The following is a 25,368-nucleotide window of genomic DNA, read 5'->3' as shown; positions in this document are numbered from 1 at the left end:
TTTAACTAAAAAAGTTTAAACGTAAGTCATTCATTTTCAAAAATAGTTTAACAATTAATTTCGTTTAGCGTATCCTCAGAATAATAAAGCTAAAAAATATTGATATCAATATTATTTTTGAAAAAGAGTGACTTACGTTTAAATTTTTTAGATAAAAAAAATTTAAAAGTTCATAAAATGTAAATTCTTTACAGTGTTTTAATTAAAATTTTTTACACCATACAAAATATTTCATTTGCTAAATGAGTACAAAAACAAGTTATACAAAAAAAAACGTTAAATTTTTTTTATAAAGTTAAGTTTAAAGCTCATAAATCAAGCATTTTTAAACTGAAAAATGTACAATATGTAGAAATTTGTTCTAATATATTTAAATTTTAAATACAACTAATATTAAAAGTCTAGTTTTAGTTAAACTGAGTTTTAAGTTCTTAATTGCAAAAAAATATATAATAATATTACTATAGTTTATTGAACGACAGAAAAAAAAAACGCTCTAAGTATTTGGTCATAAGACCCGGTGAAAGAAGAACCTGAGGTTATTAAGTCGCACACCACGAAACGAATACTTTTTAACGTCTTATCAAGGACAAAATTACATTAACTTAATAAAAATAGAACTGTAAAAAAATAACATTACGTTAATTTTTAATTTTCTAAACAGTAGTTTAGGCGAATACACATAATTTTTTAGTTTTATTATAATCTTTCAAAAAAATAATTTATATATATTTTTAAATTAATTATATTCTTAAACTTTTAAACATTTTACTTATTTTAGCTTTAATGTTATCAGAACTTTTTCTATTTGAATAATTCTAATATTTAATAAATGTAAAGTAAAGCTAGACAATTTAATTAAAATATGTTTTTTCATCTGTCTGATAGTGTTAAATTCAATAATTAGAAAACAATAGTGCAATACAATGAAACACATAAAAATATAAGTAAAAAAAAAAAAATTGATTACTTTTTCAGTTGTAGAGGTCAAAAAAACTAATTTAAGATTTCGAAAAATATTAATTTTTTGACATCTGTTACTGAATAAGTAATTATTATATAAAAAATATAGTATTTATAACTGTATGTGTGGTTTTCTAATTATTTTTTTTAAAGATACGCAACATTTAAAAAATTTCAAATATTTTCGTAATCTTGAATTGGGATAAAAAAAAATATTTTAATGATAGAAAATATAGAAATAGATCAAATAATATTAAATCATAACTTTTTTACTAATTACGTTCAGAATAAAAACATGCAATAAAAGTCAAAAAAGTTTAAGGGGCACTGCATTAATAGTCAAACACCAATTCGATCAAATTTGTTGTGAAAAGTAGATAAAGGATCGTTTTTTGAATAAAAAGCATTTTCTAGTTAGATTTTAAGACAAGGGAAGTAACATAGTTTTAAGTTTTGAGCTTTTAAAAAAGTTCCAAAAATGGCTATTCCAACTAAGTTAACGCTCATTACCCTAAGAAGTTTAGTCTGTTTTTAATATTGAATAATTGAGTACAAGTGTTTTTTTTAAGCCACTTATTTTGTGCTCAGTGAAGCAATTGGCAACAATTTATATTTTGCAATATATTCTCTTTTTGCACTAGCTTGGACCAAAAGTATTTTACTACAATGTTGAAATCTTTCATTCAAAAACAATTATCATCATCCGTGAGTTTTTTTTTCAAGTTTAGTTTTATTTTTTACTTATATAAATCTTTAGTACTACTGGGTAAACATTTTTTTAACGTTAAAAAACATCAGTCTCAAACTCTACCCCTTTCAACATAAACATTTTCTGGGGAAAAGTGAGTGTGTTACATCACATGTAATTTTACCTGCCCCATTAATATTTAACTTTAACTATCCAAAAACCTATCTTATAAACAAATAAAAAAAAACCTTCGTGACACGCCATTTGGAGAACACTGACAAGGCTAAAATCTCAACACTAAAAACCTCTAAGTGTGGGAAAACTATGATGCTCAAATCCCCAAGTAAGTGTTCACCAGCACTACAACAAAAAAAAACAAACCAACAATCATATCATGTGATCACTGTCACTATAGTGAACCCACAATCAGTTGTTGAGATAATGCATCAAACTAGTATTATAATGAGCACATTAGCATTAACTAACTATCTTAAAGCTTAATAACTAACTATTTTACTGAAATTTACTCAAAAAAAAATTAAGAATTAAATTATATACTAGCAAGAAGTTTTCGTGATATTTGATATTTGAATATTTAGATATCCTATAAAACCTAATCCAAAACATTCAACTTTAAATAAAAAAAGTCCCTACTTATTCTTTTCTGAGAACATTGAAACTTTATATTTAAGTTTTTAAAGTTCTTATTTTAATTGTCTATTCCTTAATTTTTGCTATTTGGTCGTTTTTTATGAGCAATGACATTTCTAATACAGTGATTTTTCATTGTATATTAAATAAGTTATTGAATTAGAAATATCACTGCTCATAAAAATCGGCCAAATTGCAAAAAGTAAGGAATGTAAAATTAAAATAAGACTTTTAATAACTTAAATATAAAGTTTCAACGTGTCAAAAAAGTTTAAGTATCGATTTTTTTAATTAAAAGCATAAAGCAGTTAATAAACATTTTAACATACAATGAAAAATCACTGTATTATAAATGTCACTGCTCATAAAAAACGGCCAAATAGCAAAAAGTAAGGAATGGGAAATTAAAATAAGACCTTTAATTACTTAAATATAAACTTTCAATGTTGTCAGAAATATATAAATATTGACTTTTTTTATTTAAAGTTGAATGTTTTGTATTAGGTTTTATAGGATATCTAAATATTCAAATATCAAATATCACGGAAACTTCTTGCTAGTAAATTATATTTAAAAAAAATTAAAAAAAAAGTAGTTTCTGAAACTTGTAATGGTAAATTTAATTTTAGTCTAATAAAATTATTAAAAAAAAAAGCTTATAGTTATGCAATAGTAATTAATATATACAGCTAACAAATAAAATATAACAAAACTGGAAAACAGGAAATAAACAATCACTGACAACCATACAAATATCTCTCCCCATCAAGAGACTAAAACCAGCTAATTAAATCAGAGTAAACTCAAACAAAACTAAACTGACCATACATATATGAGAAACAGATAAAAAAAAAAACAACCAAAAGTAATTAAGCAAAATCTGCATACAACTAAATTACTCAACCATAACCCTCGAAACCTACTTAGTATACTTGCTCAACAAAAATTTTTTGTAACTATTTTCAAACGGATCCTTTTTTAGGTTTTTAAAAGTTTCTGGAACACTAGACCACAACTTAGGGCCCAAATACTTAAAGAAAAAAAGCATTGCCTCATAAATAAGAGCTTTAGTTATGAACTTTTAACATCTATGGTTAATAAGGGTAAAAATTAAAACTGATTTTAAAAGACAAAGTGTTTGTAACTTTTCAATAAATATAATGTTTTAAGTTAAATTCTGAAATATAATATTTTTTGTAAAATGTTTTGGTAATTATCTAGGATGATGTCACACCAATATCAAGTTGAAATTATATTAAATTTGATGTCTTTTTTAACCATAAATTTAACTAAAAATCAATGTTTTAAGCCTAATATATTTAGTCTAAGCCAGTATTTATATCGGCCATCATCAACAAGTTGAGATGTTTTATGCCATCAATAATAAACAATGAACTTTACCGCAAGATCAACCTGGTTGTTGTTGATCTTGCGGTAAAGTTCATTGTTTATATATTTAGTCTAAAAAATAGTTTGTTTTAAACAAGTTATATAAATTCATAAACAGAATAAAATGTATTTATCAGAAACTAATAAAACTTGAATATTTAATTGCTTTTATTTTACAGTAGTGTAATTGATATAAAAATTTTTGTTGTACTCTTTACTTTATATTGTAAAATAAAAGCAATTAGATATTGAAGTTTAATTAGTTTATGATAAATAAGTTGAATTCTATTTATATTTTTATAAGACATCATTTTTTAGCCTAAAATTATAGTTAAAATAGACTTCTAATATAATATATTTCAGCTCAATATTGGTGCGACATCATGTTAGATAATACCAATGTTTATTATACAAACGTATGGACAACATTTTAAACCATCAATTTTATTTTAACATTGTCAATTCATTTAAACTTATATCTTTTATTTTTGATAGATACCTAAAAATTTCAAAATAATCTCTTTTTAGTATTAAAAAATGTTAAACTATTTTCTATAGATACTGTCTACTTAATTTTCTACTCAGTTAAATATTAATGGGGTAGGTTAAATTAAACACGATTTAACACACTTGCTTTTGCCTAGAGAACGTTTATCATGGCAAAGGTTAGATTTTGACTAATTATTTTTTACCATCAAAATAAATTGAAAACAATTATTTAAAAATTGTAAACAATCTACGCATTAACAGTTTTTTTAGCTAAAAATGGACAACACTTCCTTCTTTAAGAAATTCTGAGCTGTATCTGTAAACTCCAGCTAATTTTTATTTGTGTAATCTAGTTTATTTTGTTTCAAAGAAATTTAACACTGTAATTGTTTGTATTTAATGTAATTAAGTAACAAATAAAAAATCAACTAAAAAAATTTAAACCCATGATAATATCTTTAAAAAAAACATTATTACAACTTAAAAAAAAAGTTTACATTTGTTTTAATTTAATAGTACTATTAGGTTTTGAGAAATGAGATTAACTTCCAAGTAAAAAGACATTTAACTGCTCAAAACTACGGAGGTAGAATGACTATTGCAATGATTCCAGGTGATGGAGTTGGACCTGAGTTAATGCAAGGAGTTAAAAAAGTGTTTAATAGTGCAAGTAAGATTTATTTAAAAAATATAAAACTACTGTAATTGTGTTAAACGATAAAGATTGCACATTGTAAAAATACAATGTTAATATTGGGTTAGTAAAAACTAAAAGCATTTGAAAGATTGAATTTATGTTTTACAATTTAATCTTATAAATTTGTTTAATTATAACATACTTAATTGCTTGACTTTTAAAATGTGACTATTGTTCAAATTGGAGTAAATAACTTGAGAAAGAACATTAATTGAATACTTTGATTATTCATAAGAAGAAAGAAGAGCTATAAATTATTATAACAGCAGTTTTCAAATTACTTGCTTTATTGAGTTGGGTATGTTTCTCTGTGTTAAACTAAAAGAAAGTTCATAAAAATAAGTACAATTTGAAAAAATATACGATGTGTGGTTTTTATAAATGTAAACAAAAATTGTAAGTACTTCAACTATAAATTTGTACTTATAATTTACATTTAGAAACAACTCTTACTCATCTTCTATATTAAAAAAGTTCTGAAGGTATGAAATAAAACTGAGAATCAGTTTGTTTTATTTTGAATATATTATTAAGATATGATTTTTTTTTAAACAAACATTTGGTTTTTGTAGCCAAGCATGCTGTGAGCTAGTAATCTAGTAGAATTTTAAATATATCTGTAGCAATTACAAAACAACTTAAGTTTAGACCACTAACTTTTTATGATATTTCCTAGGACCGTATCTAGTAAAATAATTTAAAGTCGAAAGAATCACTAATGTATTATAAAGTCCTATTATTAATAGGCCACAGCATTACAACCAAACTAATATGGTACCTAGTTTTATCTGATAACAATTGGGCATCAACCAACAAGGGTTTGGGAAATATCTGTCTAAATTGGGTATGTCTGTCTAAAGTTGCAAAATTTTGTGTGAGAACCGTGTATTATATTGATGTACAGAATTAAGTTCCTTTTTTTTCAATACTGGTTTTCTTTCTTTTCTGCATAAGTATTCCAGAAGTTATGTAAGCTAGTTTATGTAAATTTTTCTTTTAAAACCCAAAATAATTCTTAATTTTACATCAAAATTAAAGCCTACAACAGCTACACAAAACTACCTTAAATACTGTTGTATGTCTATTTATTTACAATTTTTATCTGATATGATGTACTTCCAGTTAAAAATTTACCTATGATTTATTAAAATTCCAAATATTTAGTTTGTTTTTAGTTTTTAAATTTTCTCCTTTTAAAATAGACTGATTGCTATTTTTAGGGCAAATCTAGGGAATACTGAGAGTCAAATAATTCAAAAGGCTTTTAGGAAACCTCACATGTTTTTTCACAGGCTATGGCACATATATAAAGCTACAAAAAAAAACTAAAGTTTTTAATAATGTGACCAAAAATTTTTTTAAAAGGTTTTTAATAGTTACATATTGACAATTATTTATGAATTATTATTTTTTTTGTTCATTGAAAGATTTTAAACTTAAAATAACTTATGTTATGTTTTGATAAATATTATATCATCCTAAATAAAAATAGTAAAAAAAATAGCCCATTGTAAGTATTTCTGGTATTGTTTTGTAGTATTTGCAAGCTTTTTTTTCGCAAAAAGTATTGAGAATTTAAAGTATTTTTTAACTGCAAATAGCAAAACTTAACTGATTAAAAACTTAAGTAGTTTTTGAAATAATCGTACTCGTAGTAGGAAACTTATGTTTTAAAAGTATATATCCAGTACTATTCAACTATATTTTAGTTTTAATCAAAATTATACTTGGACTATTTTGGTTTTCTAGCAAATAAAAAAAGCAGTCTCAGCTTGACCCCTTTTTTCAGCCCACTGTTTATGGACTTTATAGTATTTCTTTGTAAAGTTAATTTTGTTTTTCATATTATTTATATTTTTAGTAAGCTTTGTGCAATCTTTATCAAATGCTTACATTTTTAGAAACACTAGTGTAAGTTGTTTTGTCACAATAAACCAAGAGCATTATAAGATATTAATACTATCAATAAAAAAGTAAGCAACGATTAAACTATTTTTTGATTTGTAGAAATGTTTTGTGTTTACAATAGATTGAGTTATAATTAAGAATTGCTTGTTCACATTTTCAAATTTTTCTAGGTGTTCCTGTTGATTTTGAAGAAGTTTCTACTAATCACAAAGAGTGTACTAAAGACACTTGTTTTGAAGCTATGACAGCCATTAAGCGTAATGGGGTTGCAATTAAAGGTTTAATCAATTAAAGTTTGTAAAATTAATTAAAAAATAATTATAATTGTAGATGGTGCCTGTAGTAAAATAAATAGGTTTTTTTTTAAGATTTGTTTTTATACGTGGCTTTAAATAACAAATTAGGAAAAAATAATTTTTGTTGGGTTCTGAATTGTTGATGTCTATTGAAATTAAAACTCTGCTGTTTATATAAAATATGTATCAACACCTCAATAAAAACAGAGTGTAAATGAGTTATCATTTGCAATTATACATTAGAATTTTGTAAAATATTAATTTTTTTAAAGCTGAAAAAGATTTGACATTTTAGGTAAAGTAATCTTTAAATTTATCTTATAAGTAATAAGCTTTTGAGTTAATATTGAGAGTTACCAAAACGCAATTTAGAAATCACATCTAGAATTAAAGTTATAAAGTTTTAATACCTTTTTTTGTTGGTATTAAAAATAAATAAAAACTCAGAATTAAGTTTTTGAATTAATATTCTTTAAGCTAATATTTTCATTTATTTTACACATAAACTCACATTTACTCTTTATTAAGCGTTTTTTAAACTAAAAACTATTTAAAAGAAAACTTATGTAACAATTAAAAAAAATCAATTTTGTGTTTCAATATTCCTAAGAAAATGGTATAACAATTAAGTATAATATTTTTAACCAATAATAAAATGTTTTAATTCCAGTACTAATAAAAGCTTGAACTAAGTTTACTTATATAATATGTAAACCAGTGGCATCGCGTGGTATTTTTCCTAGGTGGTGCAAAAAAAAAAAAAAAATCCAGTTGCCGGTGCTCGATTTTCCCCTACTTAAGTTGTCCCTGCTCGAGTTGCCTCTGCTCGAGTTGATTCTGCTCGAGTTGCCTCTGCTCGAGTTACTTTTACTCGAGTTGATTCTGTTCGGATCGCCTCTGCTTGTGTTGCTTCTGCTTGAGTTGCCTCTGCTCGATTTGCTTCTGCTCGAGTTTTTTCTGCTCGAGTTTTTTCTGCTCGAATCGCCTCTGTTTGTGTTGCTCAGTCGAGTTGCCTCTACTCGAATCGCCTCTGCTTGTGTTGCTTCTACTCAAGTTACCTCTTCTCTGCTTAGCTTTGTTTTCATTTTTTGTTTACAATAGCTTGTGGAATGATACTTAAGTCTGTACTGTTTTAGGAAATTTTCAACTTAGCTTACTTACCGCAAGATATTGAGTTTGCGGTAATTCTTGATGAAATTTTGCTTTTTTGAGTTCATTTGCGGCAGTCTGCTAAAAGTTTGCGGCAGTGAAGAGAGCAAAATGGTCGTATTCTAAATTGGAGTTTTATAAAAGATTTTGTTCTTTAAATTAAAACGAAAACGTTATAGATACTTAACTTTTTCTTACAAAATTTTAAGGTGTTGCAATTGTGGCAGTTCAACACCCCACGCGACGCCCCTGATGTAAACTAAGGTGTTGTAACTATATGTGTATCCATGAAGGAACTTATTATATTTTTTTTTCATTTTATACATTTATATTTTTAACAGTTTTAAAAATATGGTAAGTAGTTAATAAAAAACTTACTTCAGTGATACAAAAACTAGATATATATATTAATTAATGCCAATTATAAATTTTATTAGCTATTTTGTGATTTTTATGTTTCAAGTTTTAATTAGGCTTAACCATGATGAATTAAAATAGAATATATGTTATACTAGTTTTTCATTTAAAGTATTTTTAGAAGTAGCATAACATATTAAGCTGTTATACTTTAAATCGTTTTGTTTGAAATACTTAATGCAAATATTTATATTCTTTATTTATACTGATTTTATGAGTACTTAAAATTGAGTGACACCTAACATTGTCTTTTTGTTTGAACTTTGAACACAAACTAAATTTATCTACTATAGCAAGTTAGTTTATTTAACTAATTTAATAAAATGATGTCAGGAAACATTGAAACAAAGCTGGATCTACTTGAAGAGAGTCAGAAGTCTCCTAATGTTTACCTTAGGTTGTTTTAAATTGTTTATATATATCATAATCAAGGTTAATATCCTACTTTGACAAGATAAAATGCCATTATAAACTTGTTAAAGCTTTAATGAATCTTTTATAATTAGTTTGATACATTGCACACATAGTAGCTCAGTATATATATTTTAAACTTAAAAGCTTGCTAAGTCATTTAAACTATGTTTTGTTAAATTAACACTATAAAAATTAAATAAAAATTTTTGAAAGTATTTTGTGTATAAATTTTTTAGTCTTTGTTACTTTAAAAGTTCTTTTTATTGATAACTTTACATTGTATAACTCAAATTGTTTAACTACAACTAGTGTTTTAAAAGTAGGAACATTATTTAAACAATTTAATTTTTTTTGAATTGAAATATTTAAGCTATCTTCCTTAATTTTTTTGTTAAATTTGATAACAAAAATGTTTGTCATATATACAGGCAGGGTTGCCACTTTACCTGGAAACTTGGAAAAACATGGAATTTGACAATTTAGGCAAAAAAAAAACGTGGAATTTTAACAATTTTCACATGTTCAGTAGTAAAATTTCGATTTGACTCAAAAAATCTACCATATAAATCAAAAATTTTTGTCTTCATCAAAATACTTTTTTATTAAAAAACATATTTAAAGTAGCTTTACAGTATCTTTTCAATGTTTTTATACTATTTAACACAGTTTCTTACCTTATTATTACCATATTACCTTAAACTTAACTTTAAACTAAAAATACACCAAAAGATGTGTGCTTTTAAAAACGTGGAAGAAGTTTGAAAAACCTGAAATAAATTTTGAAAAAACGAGTGGCAACCCTGATACAGGGTTCCCACTTACCTATAAATCCCTGGAAATTTGCAATATTCTGAAAAATCCATAGGAAAAAAATGTGAAAATCCCTACAAATCCCTATAAATTACGTTTTTTGCTTGGTGGTTGAAATTTGAAAGCCAAAACAACGACACCGTGAATAAAAAAGTAAAAAAAAATTAAAGTTTTTTTTTTCTAATTAAAATCTTTGAAATTTCAGTACAAAATTGTGACTTCGTGGCGCCATCTAACGATTTTCTTTATTTTTTTTATATTAAGTACAATTTATCTAAAGTTTGCTTATTTAACTAAAATTAGAGCTATAAACCCTCGAATTTTCATAAATTTGTTATTAGGACTGTGCTTATAAGCAGTTAATAACATATTTTACTTTATGTACCTTTAAAATATATTCGTAACGTTTAAAATTCATTGTTTTTTTTATGATAATTTCCCTATAAATTTGCTTTATTTTATGGATTACTTTATTATTTTTTTTTGTGAAATTATAGTGGGAACCCTATATATACTATAACATTTTCTAAATTAAAATAATAGATGGCATGCAAAACAGAAAATAAGCTAGTGTAACACTTGAAAAATTAAAATACTACTACAGCCTTAATTTATGATTATAATATATAATTAATCTTACTATATTAAGATTTTATTTTTTATAGCTTGTAATATGATTATAGTTTATGATAATCAAGTATTAGTGACTTACTATACGATGTATTAATTAAGTAAAACCCATTAAAAATTAAAATGTATACCATTTAGTTTATAACTAAGTGTTTACTGTTTATTATTAACCCTAATTAACAGGACTGAGCTTGATTTGTTTGCAAATGTTTTGAAAGTTAAATCCATTCCAGCAATCAAAACTCGTCACGACAACATTGACATTAGAATTATTAGAGAAAACACTGAAGGAGAATACTCTGGGCTTGAACATGAGGTACTTTAATTTTTTATGTTCTTCTGTTTACTCTATTTATTTAGTTACCATATTAAATATTATAATTAAAGTAAGTGAGTTAGGGCTTTTAACTAGAGTGCTTGAAAAAATTAATGTAATTTGAACAAACCATTTTTTTTTAAACTTTACTTTTTATAAACAACTAGTTAAAGTTAATTTTAATTGAATGGTATTATAAATTTTACAACTTTAAAATAATCAGCTTTATCATTTAAATGACAAAACTAATTTATTTCTTTTGAACTAATTACAATTTCAATGAAAATTTCGATTTAGAATTTATATAACTTTCAAAAAAGATTTTTTTTTTGATAAAGTAAAAATATTATTTACTATCTATCACCCTCTCAAATATCTTAGCTGTATAATTTTTTAACATAAAATATTAATTAGTTTACTAAATTAGTTTTCAGTTGTTTTTCACAATTTTATTTCTTTACTCTCACGCTTCGTATCTCTGTGTACGCTACACTTGAATAAAATTTCTTGTTTTTAAAGTATTAAAAGATTTGTTAAATATTACTATCAGTCTTACATTTTTTCTATGTTCCACATAAGTAGCTATTTTTATTATACTAATAAACTTATAATAATCGTGATGATCAAACTGTAAGGAATTTCTGTATACAATAAAATTAGTTTATTTAGTTTAAATTAATTAAAGTAAGCAATAATTATTACATTCTAGTTAACTAGTTAAATTTAACAGTTGTAACAAGACTAATTTTGAAAGTAAATGATTAAACAAAGCACCTCAAGCTATGTAACATTCTTTCATTTTTAGACGTGGTGACAAAAAAAGACTTTTTACTACGACAATATCAATGTTATCACGTTTTCTTAAATGTGACTTTATTTAATGTAACAAGTGAAAAGTGTTTGTAAATCTCAAACAATAATATTTATAGCTTCTGATGCATAACTTGGTCAATTACTTGTGATTGACATTAGCAAATTAAATACTTTATAATGCTGTATCTATGCTATATAGTAAACATAGCATTTTTATGTTGAAATGGTGTACTATTATGAAGTTATGATCTATGTTTTAATTAATTAATAAACGTTTGTATAAGAACAAGCATCTTTTGAGTAGTAACAAACAAGTTACGTTATAATTTTCAATTACTTAAATAGTAAGTTTTATATCAATGACTGCTTGTATTTTTTCTACATTTGACTATTTAAAAAATAGTAGTAGTTTAGTTTAGAGCAATCTATTTAGTACTTTTATTAAACTTTTTTTGATAAAACTGTAGCTTCGCTTTTATGCACATTTCCTTAATTAACCATTATTTTCAATTATTAATAATTTAATTAAAATTTAAGGCGGTACCAGGTGTAGTGGAAACTTATAAAATAATTACTGAAAAGAATTCAACAAGAATCGCTCGATTTGCATTTGAATATGCAAGAAGAAATCGTCGTAAGAAAGTCACAGCAATTCACAAGGCAAATATTATGTTAGTTTCTATTGATATGAAAAACTTCTTTTTCAACTAAATAAAAAAATTAAAACTATATTATGATAGTTTTCTAATAAAATTTAGATATATTAGTAATTGACTATTATTTATAAAACTTTATTACGCTTAATAGTGAATAGAATAGCGTTACACACAAAAACAAAACACACATTTAATATACAGTACTTAATTTACTTTAGGCATTAAATTACTTTATTGATACTGTGTTAAACTACTATCTTTTTATAGCGTTTGTATATTACTACAATTCATCAATAATAAACTATATTTTTATAGTGTAAGGGTAAGTAACTTGACGATTAAATTAACTTAATTGAAAAACTTGTAAAAAGTAAATAATATTAAGCTCAAAAAAAAAACTCAAGTGTGATATTAATTTAATTTTCAGTCCACAGTAGTGCTTATTAAATAACCATCTCAACACAATTTTACTTTTCTGAATTTTTACAGTATAACTATCCGAAGTTGCGCAACCTACTGAGACTTTTTTTGATAGGTCCAGCACGTTAAAGGCCTTTTCTGGTAAAACAGGCCTACCGACTAGAAAAGTTGCCTACCTATGTGTTAGTGTAAATTCCAAAATACTAATAATAACAAGATAATTGTTAACTTCAGAAAAGTATTGTACTTTAATTCTACAAAAAGTTTTCAATTTATAGCTGTCAGTGTGAATATTTTGAAAAGTAAAGTTTGATTTTCTTTGTTAAAAAGATATAAATAAGCAGTAGGTTTTTCTGGTATAATTAATAAAATGTTGGTGAGTAAATAACATATTGAACAAACCTATCAAATCTTTTTTAAGTAAAGAAAATAAAGTAGTTAATACTTTGAAGTTTTTAAATTTGTTTTTACCAAAACTATTACATAAATACTCCAATTTTTATTTTGAAAATTAATTCAAAATTAGTTAAAATTATGTTTAACATTATGTCACGTTAAAAAACTAAAGTTGTAAAAGTTTATGTATAAAAACCTTTTGCTTCAATCGTTATCTAAACTGTAAGTGACATTTAAAGCATAACATAAATTTTTGAAATATCATCATTTTTGCAAAATAAAATTGTTTAAAAATGATTCTAAAGCAATTTATTTGCTTAAGTTTATACAAAATCTTGAAAGTTCCCAAAATATTTCCTCATAGGTATATTTAGCTAAGGACATCAAAGTGTCAATAAACATTCCGTAAATAGTTTTAAATATTTTTTTATGTTTTTTGAAATTTAATGACCATAGTTTTAAAAATAATTTTTAAAAGTAGGGACTTTATAAAAAAGTTTTCTATAATCAAATAATATTGAATAAATGGTACAAAATTGATATATAATAAGAACTGTGTTTCTCTGAATCAGAGATCGGCAAACCAGAAATTTTTGAAACTTACACTAGATATTCTAGGATTTTTTTAAGGAGTCAAAAAAAAAAAGATCTCAGGAATAATAGACAGGAAATACGAAACTTACACCGGACTTCTGGGGTTTGTAATGAAGAGTAAAATATCACGTTGTACATAAAATTACAACTGCAGCCTGCGAAGATTTAGTCCGCGACCACTAAACGCCTGATATAAAAGTACAATAATAACAAATCTAAGCAATACTCTTTCTAAACTAAATATATTCCAGTGAACTTGTTTCACTTGGATTTTTATTAGTAAACGCTTAAATTTATATTTTGAATAGATATGAAATATAGTAATTTTTTTATGCTGTAAAAGGTAATAGCTAGATTAGAAAAAAAGGAAACATGAGATCTATTATTAAAAAAATTGTATTAAAAATATATATTTAAAGCTTTAACGTACATTATTTTTGGAATATTTTTACATCATATGAGTGTTCTATAAATGTAGTTTTATAACAAAAAAGATAAAAAGTTGTTGTAAAAGTTTTATTTCTTTGTAGTATGTTAAAGTGAAGTATTTAAATTTTAAGCACAAACCTTGAAAAAACTGTTATTTGATTTAAATAATTTATGAGGCAAAACGGCAATCTATAAGTAAAACTTTTCAAGAAAAATTTTGTTGCTATCTGTTAGTGCTAGTCGTTCTGTACTTTTACTTCAAAAAAATTCTATACACTTTTAAAGACAATAACTTAAACAAGTGTATGTATTCTATATATCTTATTTTAAACAACTAGTTTTGGGTGAGAGTTATGTTTCCATTAACCCTATAAGTATGAACTTTTATTTAACTTCGTACAAGTAGTCTCATTCACTAACAAGGCAAATTTCAGGAAGCTGGCCGACGGTTTGTTTCTGAAATGCTGCAGCGAAGTAGCCAAGGAATTTCCTGACATCGAGTTTAACAGCATGATAGTGGACAACACTTGCATGCAGCTGGTCAGCAATCCGGAACAATTCGACGTCATGGTCATGCCTAACATGTACGGAAACATTGTCGGTGGGTAAAACTACTATTTTGTTTAGTTCTGTTGTAAATGTGGTTTTTGCGTTTAAATTTGCGATAATAATAGTCAAGTAAGCTTATCGTTTTTTATTATAATAAGTTCTTTCGTTTCCAAGGTGTTTAAAAATAAACGAAGCATTTTTAATGTTTTTTAAGGATACATATTATTTAAAGCAATGGTAACTTAAAAAAACAAAGTAAGCTGGAAGTTATGAAAAGTAAAGTTAATCAAAATAAGATGTAATGTAATAAGCTGTTAAATTCTAAAAATTCAAACAAGCAGAGCCCATCGGAAATCAAAGCAACTGTTTTAGTACGCAAATACTTTATTGACTAAAGACGTTTCGTTGCTCATAAAATTTACTAATTCTAATAAATTGTTCAGGCAACATTTGTTGTGGACTGGTGGGTGGAGCAGGTGTTGTGGCCGGCGCAAATATTGGCGATACCTACCGTGTATTTGAATCGGTTAGTTGCATTTTATTTGCTGTTTTATGCCAATTGTTCAAGCTATATTTAGTATACTTTAAAATGAATCTTTGAAACAAATAAAACTTAAATTGTTTATGTTTTTTTTTACAAATAAAGAAAATTAAAATCTAATATTGTTGTAATAACATGGCTTACTTAATTAAACAGATTTGTACTTATTTTCAGTTTTCTACATGTTTTTTTTAGTAAAACATGTTGAACTATTGGTATTTTAAATACTTTTCATACTTTATTTAGTTATTTATCAAGGTTACCTCTGAATGTTTGATATGGTAAACAAAAGATAAAATTCTTTAATTTTTTACTCCAAAACAAGTTTGACATGTTTTTAACATTTGCTAATGATGAAATTATAAAAAAAAAAATTAGTTATCAAAAGTAAAAAAATGTTGATTTCCAGGGTACACGTAATACTGGATCTGGCATAGCAGGAAAGAATATTGCAAATCCTTCCGCTATGCTGTTTGCTAGCACTCTTATGCTGAAATATGTTGGGTATGTTTGTAGTTATTGGTTTTTTTAAATAACAATAAAACTTTTACGGAGTAAAAGTTTTGATTTTTATCGATCTACAGCCTAGACCAGTTCACCTTTCTAGACTATAGGCAGTTTTTTGACTCAAAGAGTGGCAACCCTAGTAAAAGTTTTTACTCCTTACGTTTGTATTGAATTTTTTTTCAAAACCTGTTTTATCTCAAAAGTTATTTGAATTTTTTTTGATCTATAAAAAGTATAATAAAAATTATATACTCCAAGCTTTGAAATAAAAGCCAATGTCAATTTTAGTAAAAAAGTGTTGACTCCCTATGCCCTTAAATAAAATAAATAAATATAAGTTTCAATTTTCTTTAATCTACAATGTAGATTAAACTCAGTTGTTACATTGATTAATTTCATGTTTTCCATTTTTACCAACTAACTGTGAACTTTTTTAATTTTTACTATTTTTATGACGAATTTAAATTCATTGTTTGAGTATGTAAAGCTTGAAACCTAAATTTTTGTGTGGTTTCTTCTAATAATTCAAACAATGATTTTTTTGTATGATTTATAAATAACAACAAAAAACTAAAATTAATTTAGTCCGTCTTGTTACTAAAGTTTATATTTCAACAGAATGAAGAATTATGCATCGATAATAAATCAAGCAATTATTTCCACTGTTATGGAAGACAAGGTATAAGTACAATTTCTTGTAGTTTATTAAGTATTTTGGCAAAATCTGCTATTTTTGTTAATATATATAAGTATTATCTTAATCTATTTTTATTTTTTGATTTATGAAATAACTTTAAGTGTAATAAGTAAATTAATTAGTTTATATTGTAGCTGTTTGATACGTTTTAATAAAACTAAACGAAATATTTAAAATATAAAAAAGTTGTAATTAGGTTTATTTTTGCATATTTAATAAAAGAACTCTAATGTTAATGATAGTGATGTGATTTTTAGCTAACATTTTTCATTATTTGTGTTTTACTCTCTTTTTTTACTCAGAATAAATAAAATCAGCCAATATTTAATTTTACTATGATCTGCTCTAAAGTTTTGGTCCAAGTTGAGTAAGTTTCTTTTTTACTTTTTAGTAATGTAGCACCTTTTATTTTACTTGATGATGAGTTTATTAGATTCTATAGCTTTTTGAAAAGTTTGATACAAGTTTTTTATTTTGTTAGTCTAGTCGAGCTTGATAAAGTTTCATTTTTTAAAATTAGTTTCATCCAATAATAAATACAATCGTTAAAGAACTCCTAACAATTTATTTCAAAATAATTTACAATCAAGTCCATTTACTGTTCCTAGAATAAGTCATTATAAGTTAGTTTTATAATATTAATACTATTATTTAGTCAAGTTTCCAAGAAATTTATTTCTTATACTAAGTTAAATTTCATATAGGATTTATGTGACATTAAATTTTACAATGTACATTAGGGTGCATTAATTGTACATTAGTTTATGAAGATTTAAAGAAACTTTCACCTTTCCACTATTCGATTTTCTGAAAACCAGCCCAAAGCAAACTGTATGATCAAAAAATGCGACCTAAGGAGTTATTAGCTGGAATTTTTTTACATGTGGCAATTATCAAAAAAACACATAGTGCACAATTTAAGACGATTTAAAGAACGTTTTATGAAAGCATTTATTGATTTTAAGTAATTTATACCACTTTTTAATAGTGTTTTTATATTTTCAGCTTTTTAATTCAAAAAGTTGAGAAAAATCTTTTTGAAACTTTCTTCAAATTTCCTTAAATTGTGCATGATATGTTTTTGTTATAATTACCACATGTATGTAAAATATCCAGCTAATAACTCTTAAGGTCGCATTTTTTGCCCATACAATTTACATTGGGTGGTTCTAAGAAAATTAAATGATTCAAAGGTGAAAGTTTCTTTAAATCTTCATAATTTTTTCACAGGGTAGTTATGTGGTATTTGCCAAATGTAAATATTTTTTAAAACTAAAAATTCAAAGGTCGCCCTATTTATAAGCCCCCTAGTGTGCATGTACATTGTACATACACTCTTTTAGTTTTTTTTTTATCTTTAATGTAACACATATATTTTGATTTGCAAATTCAGTTTAGTGCTATTATTTTTAGATTAAATTGCTTATTAATTCGAACTGTTTTGTAGATTTACATCTTTATATTTTTTTTCATGGAGTTTGTTTTAAAACATATTTAGATTTTTAAACATCATACAATTTCTAATAACTATAGTCCTTTTTCGTTTTAAGTTTAGTTTTGTGGACCAGTTTGTAGATTACTTTACATCCAGTATTTTTAATACAATATTAAAAAAATTTTATATCATGTATCAATTTATATCTATCTATTTATGTTCAAGTTATTGACCTTTAACAACAAACAAAATTGTATTTTAACTTAATTAAGGCTTATCAGTCTGGTATTTAGACGTTATAACTGTTACTATCAGTAATGAATAAGATAAGTGTTTTATAACTATTTCAAAACATCAACAGTTATAATTTTTAAACTGTTAGGTTTAAGTTTTAAACTCGTTGTTACAAGCGTATCTTGTATTATTTCTAGTTTTTATGTTGTTAATAGAACATTTTTAAGTAATTGATACTTCTTAAATAATTTTTATCTTGTGTTTGAATGGTTTTAATTGAGTAGTGGGGGAATATTATTTATTTATAGAAAACTTATAAATAAATATTTATTTATATTTCAATAATAAATGTGTTAGCACCCATTATTTTATCTGGTTAGCTTACAACTGGTTTGTTGTGGTTTTTTTTAAACTATTCGGCTTTGCTGCACTAGTTGTTCTACTAGTTTTATACCAATTAAGGTATTATAATTACTTATAAAATGTCGTGTTCACTTTGCTAAAGTGTTTTTATAGTTAGATTAAAGTTGGTTTCTTAGTACTATATGTACTTTTTATACATTTAATTTTAAATTCGTAATACAATATATGTTTATATTTTAGTTTTATGCAGAATAATTTTTAATTACTATTTTCTTATGACTCTTACAAAGTATCATGAGTATACTGGTGTTAGCTGATTATTTGACATTTATTCAGATTTGCACTCCTGACATCGGAGGAAAGAACTCAACGAGCGACGTGATCGACCACATTTGCAAGAAGTTGCGCGACCAAACCCAAGTTCCCGTTCGTCACTAGAGTATAAGGCTTGTAGTGAAAAGTTTGATTTTTGGTTGCTTAATCAGAATTTTGCGTTTTGATTTGTTTACTGATGTTCAGTTTTGATTTTATTAAAACAGTTTCGAAGTTTGATTTCATGCAATCATGGTTTTTCTAACTTTTTAAATTAATTTTATGCTTGCTGATTTCGACGGTTTTTGATTATAAATAAAAATCGTTAAAGCCTCACACCACTTCATTCGAAAACACTTTCGTTGTTTAATTGTCTTGAGTTTTTTTTGATATTTAAATTTGCTAAATAAGACTTAACGTTTTTTTTGCAATGCTCTCATATCAAACCATTATTTCCCTCTAAATAGATATACTATAATTTTTGTAAGAAATATACTTTTGATGCTAGCAGGGTTGACACTTTACCTCGAAAAACCTGGAATTTGACAATGTAGGCAAAAAAAAAACTGGATTTTGAGAAATTCTCAAAAAAAAAACCTGGAATTTTGAACAAAAATCACTAAAAAAACCTGAAATTTTAACAATTTTCACATGTTCAGTAGTGAAATTTCGATTTGACTGAAAAAATACATCATTAAAAAATATTATCACCATAATTTTTTTTTTTGTAAAAAAATTATTCTAAAAAAAAGATTTTTTTTTTTGTAAAAAAATTTATTTAAAGTAGCTTAACAGTATCTTTTCAATGTTTTTATACTATTAAACACATTTTCTTACCTTAAACTTAACTTTAAACTAAAAATAGACCCAAAAGTGTGTACTTTTCAAAATCTGGAAGAAATTTGGAAAACCTGGAAAAATTTTCGAAAAAACTAGTGGCAATCCTGTGCTAGTAAGTAGAAACTAAAGTTAAATATTTAAAGTTAATCTTAAGTTTCTTAAAAAAATTTAGTATCATATAAAATTTACAACTTTATAATTTTTAAACTGAAGATAAGTTTATTTTTGTTCTAAATTGATTAAAAAATTTAAACAAGCTTAGGCAAGTACTTTTTGTGATATAACACAATTAAGAAAATGTTTAATTAAAAGTTGATTGAAAGTAATTTATTATTTTGAAATTTAAATTACATTTTCTTAACATCAAGGTTATAGTTTTCTTTTTATAATTATTTAATAAGTATAATTAATATAAAGAAGTATGTATATTTAACTATAATATTTTTACAGGAAAAAAATTGAAATCTTTGGATGAGTTCAGTATAAAGATAGAGAACTTAAATTTTAACCTTTAGTTTAATACTTATATATGTTTATACTGTCTTAATGTGTCTGTGGTTTTATAGTATAGAAAAAAATTAAATTAATTTTTGATTATTGAACTGTCTATATGAATTTTAAACATTTTCATTTGATATATTTACTGATCTTTCTTTAAAGTTATTTCAAAAACTCTTAGCCGTAGTTAACATATTTTAGTTAATACAATTTTTTTTCTTCTCGATTTTATCTTACTGAAGCTGAATAAACTATAGTTAGAGTAATTATTTTGATAATTTATTTTTGTTTATACTCACTTATAAGTACGTGCAATCTTAAATTATAATCTCAATACAAAATTTAATCTCATACGAATTAATTTAATGAAAATACACATTAAGTAATAAAAATAATAAAAAAAGACTTAAGTTAGTGTTTCTACTCATGAAATGAATAAATAAACTAAGACTAGGGTGGTTTAATATTTTTATATTCAATTACGGACTCACTTCTAGTAGTGAATAATGTTAGAAAACTGTTTAGTAAAAAAATATACTTCTAAAAATTAATACAACAAAAAATCGAGAAACTTTATGATGCAATACGCATTAACAAAGGAAGCTGACTAAAGCATCTTTTTGTTAATTCTGAATACTTAATATTACTAGCTTCAAAAGTAAAAGTAAACAAAATACTGTACTCTTTTTAATCATTAGATTTTTGTGTTGACTTAATAAAATAAGAATGTTTCTTTAATCTTATCCATGAGAAACTTTTTTGATTGATAAGGAATATTATTGTATTTCTTAAATTGTTTAATAGTTTTTTTAAGTTATGTACTGTAAAATCAGTAAAACAAATATTTTGGTTGCTTCAAACAAACACATTCTGGAATCTTTCTAGTTAATGTAACGGTATCAGAACTGTATATATAATTTATTTAATCCAAACCTTACTTTGTAAAAGAATATTTCTACAAAAATAAGTTTTTCTGCGATCTTCAGTGTTTACCAACAGGGTTGCCACTTTACCTGGAATTTTACAATTGAGGCAAAAAAACCTGGAATTAAAGAAATTTTGAAAAAATCCTGGAATTTTGAACAAAAAACCTGGAATTTTTAAGAAGTCTAACATGTTCAGTAGTAAAATTTCAGTTTGACTTAAAAAATTTATCATATAGATATAAAAATTTTGTCATCACCAAAATTTTTTTTATTAAAAAACACGTTTTAAGTAACTTTACAGTACCTTTTCAATCTTTTTATACTATTTAACACAGTTTCTTACCTTAAATTTAACTTTTAATTAAAAATAGATCCAAAAATGTGTACTTTTAAAAACCTGAAAAAATTTTGAAAAACCTAGAAAAATTTTTGAAAAAACGATTGGCAACCCTGTTACCAAGGGTCGGCAGCCTTTTATGAGGATGAGACTATAATCGCTAAAAAATATCTTCGCAGCTCACATTAAATGGAAAACGTTCTTTGTCGGCCATAGTAATTCAAAAAGTTTATAAACACTGTTTATAATTGAAAATGTGTGATGAAATTAAATAGAATGCATAGTTTACTCCGTAGTGAAAAAATATTTTTGTAAACTTTTATGTTTAAAAAGCTTAAATAAGTTGGTTTTGCATTAGCTGTTTTTTATCTATAAGGCATTTCGCAAGCAAGATTTTTTTGTGGTGGGACGCTGTTTGCCAACTACTGGATTGAACTTTTTACTAAACAATTTCAAACCAAGGTTAAATTTTAAAGTTATACGAGTAGATGGTTTTAACAATCGGGGTGTTTGCTTTATATAAGATAGTAATAGGCCCGCTATCATCCAAAGTCAGCGGTGCGTGTTAAGCTGAAAAATAAAACCGTTTGCAGAGTACAAAACAATAAATTAAACACAAGAAAATCTATACAGCAAAATAACTAAGTAGATTTTGATTCTCATTTTTTCGTCTGACTCTGTTTCTTAAAGCCAAGTTTTTCTCATTTTTCCAGTTATTTGTATACAGTAGATCGCTGTTCGTCGTGGTAATAAGCAAGCTCATTCCACTCCTCACTGCTGACATTCAAGCTCTTTAAGTTGCTCATTAAAACGCAGTGCTGAACAACCGAGGATGCGTTTCTTTACAGCCAACTTGCTATACAACAGATACTTTTGCATTTGCTCCTCGCAAGCAAACGTTTCTGAAGCCTTGCCAAAGCAAAAATTGATTTGTTTGTTCAATAATATGTTTGACGCAACATTTTAGCTAGCGTATACAAAATGTTTAACATTAGACAAGCAAATTAAGTTTAATTATTGCTTAGCCTTTTCTGTCAAATTAGTTTGTTCTAACTGAGTTTTACTAAAGTAAAAAAAAAAATATATGAGTTTTACTATGTAAATACTTGAAAGTTTGAGGCATGGTAATTTTGTATCTGAAAGTATGTCTAATTTTTATAAATTACTTCATAAAATTTAAAGAAAATGTGTTTTACTTTGTAGTAAACTAGCTTTTACCCTACTACTCTCATCAATCGGTATGTAGGACTTTAATTTAGAGATTGATTCTAAAAAGTTTGTATAAAAAACTTGAGTTTGTTTTTGGTAATCATAGCTCGAAGCCAAAGAGTTTGGAGTTACATTTAACAACTAAAATTATTCATGGCTAAAGAAATGTTTAAGTCTAAGTTTAATTTATAATTTTGGCTGGTAATTCTATAAAATACTTTTAATTTTATTACTTTACAAAGTTGTAATAATTAAGTTTAGTTACAAGTTACGAGTCTCATTATTTTACGATCTTCTTCGAAAATACGTCTGTTTATTTTTTCATATAACTGTTTCGAACAACTTTTTTACAACAAATTTTTTATGACCTCCCTATTTTTAAAAATACAAACTTTTTCAATAAATACTTACCAATTAAAGGATCGTTTTAGGAATGATCAAACAGTGTGCTACTAACTATAATGAATTAAGTACACCATGACCTTTCGACGAACTAACTTTGTAAAAAAGAAAAACAAGAAAAAAGGAACCGTTGAAGACTAATTAAAATTAATTCTACTTATGTTCAAGTTTTTATAATTAAATAAATTAATCTTAAGTGTAACTTCATATGTTGAACCAAGGTATACAGTATATAAAGCAAGTGCAAACATAGAACTAAAGTATACTAGGTTAATATGAATGTTTTTGGTTTTTACTTGAGAAAAATTATTTTATTGAGTAGTAAAAATGCCATTATACTTTTTTGTAGGCAAATTATATTTTAGTTTTTTATATAAAAACATTTATGCGATTACAACTAAAATTTTGGATCTTAAACATCAAAACACAGTTTTAGTAGCTATAATAAATAAAAAATAATTGTTTAATTCTTAATTTTTTTTTGTAATATTACACTCGAAAAATTAATAAAGAAATCTGCAACACTTTATTTGCTTATTTGTACAACTAGTTTTGATTATCAATCATTACCAAGTAGAGATAATCTCTACTTGATAATGATTGATAATCGAAACCAGTTGTAGAAGAAACAAAATAAAGTATTACATATTTATTTATTTATTTTTAAGTGTAACTTCACAAATAATTTGATACCGATAAAGGAAAAAAAAATCCAACAGAAAACAAGTGTGTGTAAAAGGGAAGATTTAAAGTAACTTTTTTATATTGTTTTGTATTCTGTAATTTTATAAAACGCCAAGATTGTTTTTGGCAAAGTTAGATGGCAATCTTTGATTATTTCATCTACTCAACTTACTGAAGCATCTTGTTGAAAAAATAAACTAACTAAAATCGAGTATACAGGAAATATCTTTAAACATTGTTTAAAAAATTTTTTTTTTTGCCTACGAAATAATCTTATCCGAAAATGAGCTCTCATTTGCTGTTTTTGTCTTCTTTCCAAAATCATTAAACAGTTGTAATTATTCTAAAAGATCTTTGTAGTAACATAAGTTTCTTCTATCTAAAATATTTATTAAAATCAATAGTTTATTTTCATCATATGTTTCTAAAACCTTAAATTCGGTATTTCAAAGCACCATAGAAAACTGCTGCTTCGTTTGCACCAGTAACATTAAAACAGCTTAAGAACAAATACAGCCTCTAGACCTTTTCAAAAAATTTGTCTTTAATAAAATCATTTATCTTTACTTTAGATTGATACTTTGTAGTAAACTATCAAAGAACAACTAGGTTTTCAGAATTAGACAAAGATTAAAAGAGAAATTTTCATCTAATAAAGTTAAGTTTGAATTAATTGACTTTTTGAGTTATACTGTGGTTATTAAACAAATAATTTAGTATTTACATTAGATAGTTTTTGTAGTTAAAGCAATCGTTTATATTTTTTATTATAACTAAACTTTTTTTTTTAAATATTACTTATTAATAAAAGCTAAACAGTTAGCTATAGAACAAATTGCCAATAAAACAAATATCAATTTAAAATTGAGACTAGTTATCACTTTACTTAAATTTTCATCACAGAACTAGTTGTTATCGGAGTCTAATTTGGTAGTGAAATACTAAAAATATGACTTAAAAGTAAATACCTAACATTTTTTAATGTATAATTTTTTGTATGTTATCAATATAAAAATGCTTACTAAAACTCGATTAATAAATATTACTATTGTAGTTGTTATGCTTTATGTTTTTATAAATGTTTTTTTTTGTTTAAAAAATGTTTCATAAAAACATTAGAAATATGTGTTTTATTTTAATGAAATATTTTCAAAACAGTAATTAAATGTAAGTTATTAAAAGTAAGAAGTACAAGTTTTACAACTAAAATAAGTTTAAAAAAAAAGTATTGACCGAACTAGTGTTAAACAAATTTCTAAAATTTTTACTTTTTTTATTGCTGATAGCTTTGCTGGTTTAAAATCAACTGGAAATTATAATATCTAAGAATATCTTTATTATTAAAGAAGCGTAAAAAAGTGTCAAAAGTTATCTCTTGTTAGTTGTATGTTTGAAGGTGCAAAAATTTTTAAACCAACAAAGTCATTTCTTGATTTTACTTTTAAATTAATTTATTCCTTTTCGTTTTTATCAAATTATTTCTAAATTTTTGATTTTAATGATAGCCTGAAAACATCCAAATAATAAACGTTAAATTTAGAAGTAGGCAGAAAAGGCTTTTTGAAGTTTTAAAGGAACTTAGTTCGTTTCTCTGTTGTGTTTTTGTTGTTATTCAAACAACAGTGAGAATTAACACGGAATTAAAATACATTATATATATATATATATATATATATCAATCTCTATAAGTTTTGCATTTAATTTGTAAT

At 24.8% G+C, this 25,368-nt stretch overlaps 1 protein-coding gene across 3 annotated transcripts; it reads left to right on the top strand.

Moving 5' to 3' along the window:
- The first annotated feature begins 1,504 nt into the window (after positions 1-1,504).
- On the top strand, positions 1,505-20,361 carry LOC145838478 (isocitrate dehydrogenase [NAD] subunit gamma, mitochondrial-like). 3 transcript variants are annotated; one of them, XM_082946082.1, is made up of 12 exons: positions 1,505-1,668; positions 4,706-4,850; positions 6,956-7,063; positions 8,981-9,044; positions 10,685-10,817; positions 12,168-12,301; positions 14,560-14,726; positions 15,118-15,200; positions 15,625-15,719; positions 16,341-16,401; positions 18,788-18,877; positions 20,054-20,361. In XM_082946082.1, the coding sequence occupies exons 1-12, from the start codon at positions 1,630-1,632 to the stop codon at positions 20,063-20,065; spliced, it is 1,131 nt and encodes a 376-aa protein (XP_082802208.1). In that variant the 5' UTR covers positions 1,505-1,629; the 3' UTR covers positions 20,066-20,361. The 3 variants fall into 3 exon arrangements, with proteins under 3 accessions (XP_082802208.1, XP_082802207.1, XP_082802206.1); XM_082946081.1 differs by having other exon boundaries at positions 18,788-18,897; XM_082946080.1 differs by having other exon boundaries at positions 18,788-18,911.
- Positions 20,362-25,368: the final 5,007 nt, after the last annotated feature.

Source organism: Thalia democratica, chromosome 6 (genome assembly GCF_965202585.1).
Source record: "Thalia democratica chromosome 6, ktThaDemo2.hap1.1, whole genome shotgun sequence".
Classification (NCBI taxonomy): Eukaryota; Metazoa; Chordata; class Thaliacea; order Salpida; family Salpidae; genus Thalia; species Thalia democratica.
Note: the sequence above shows the minus strand (reverse complement) of the source record. Positions and strands in the feature narration are given on the sequence as shown.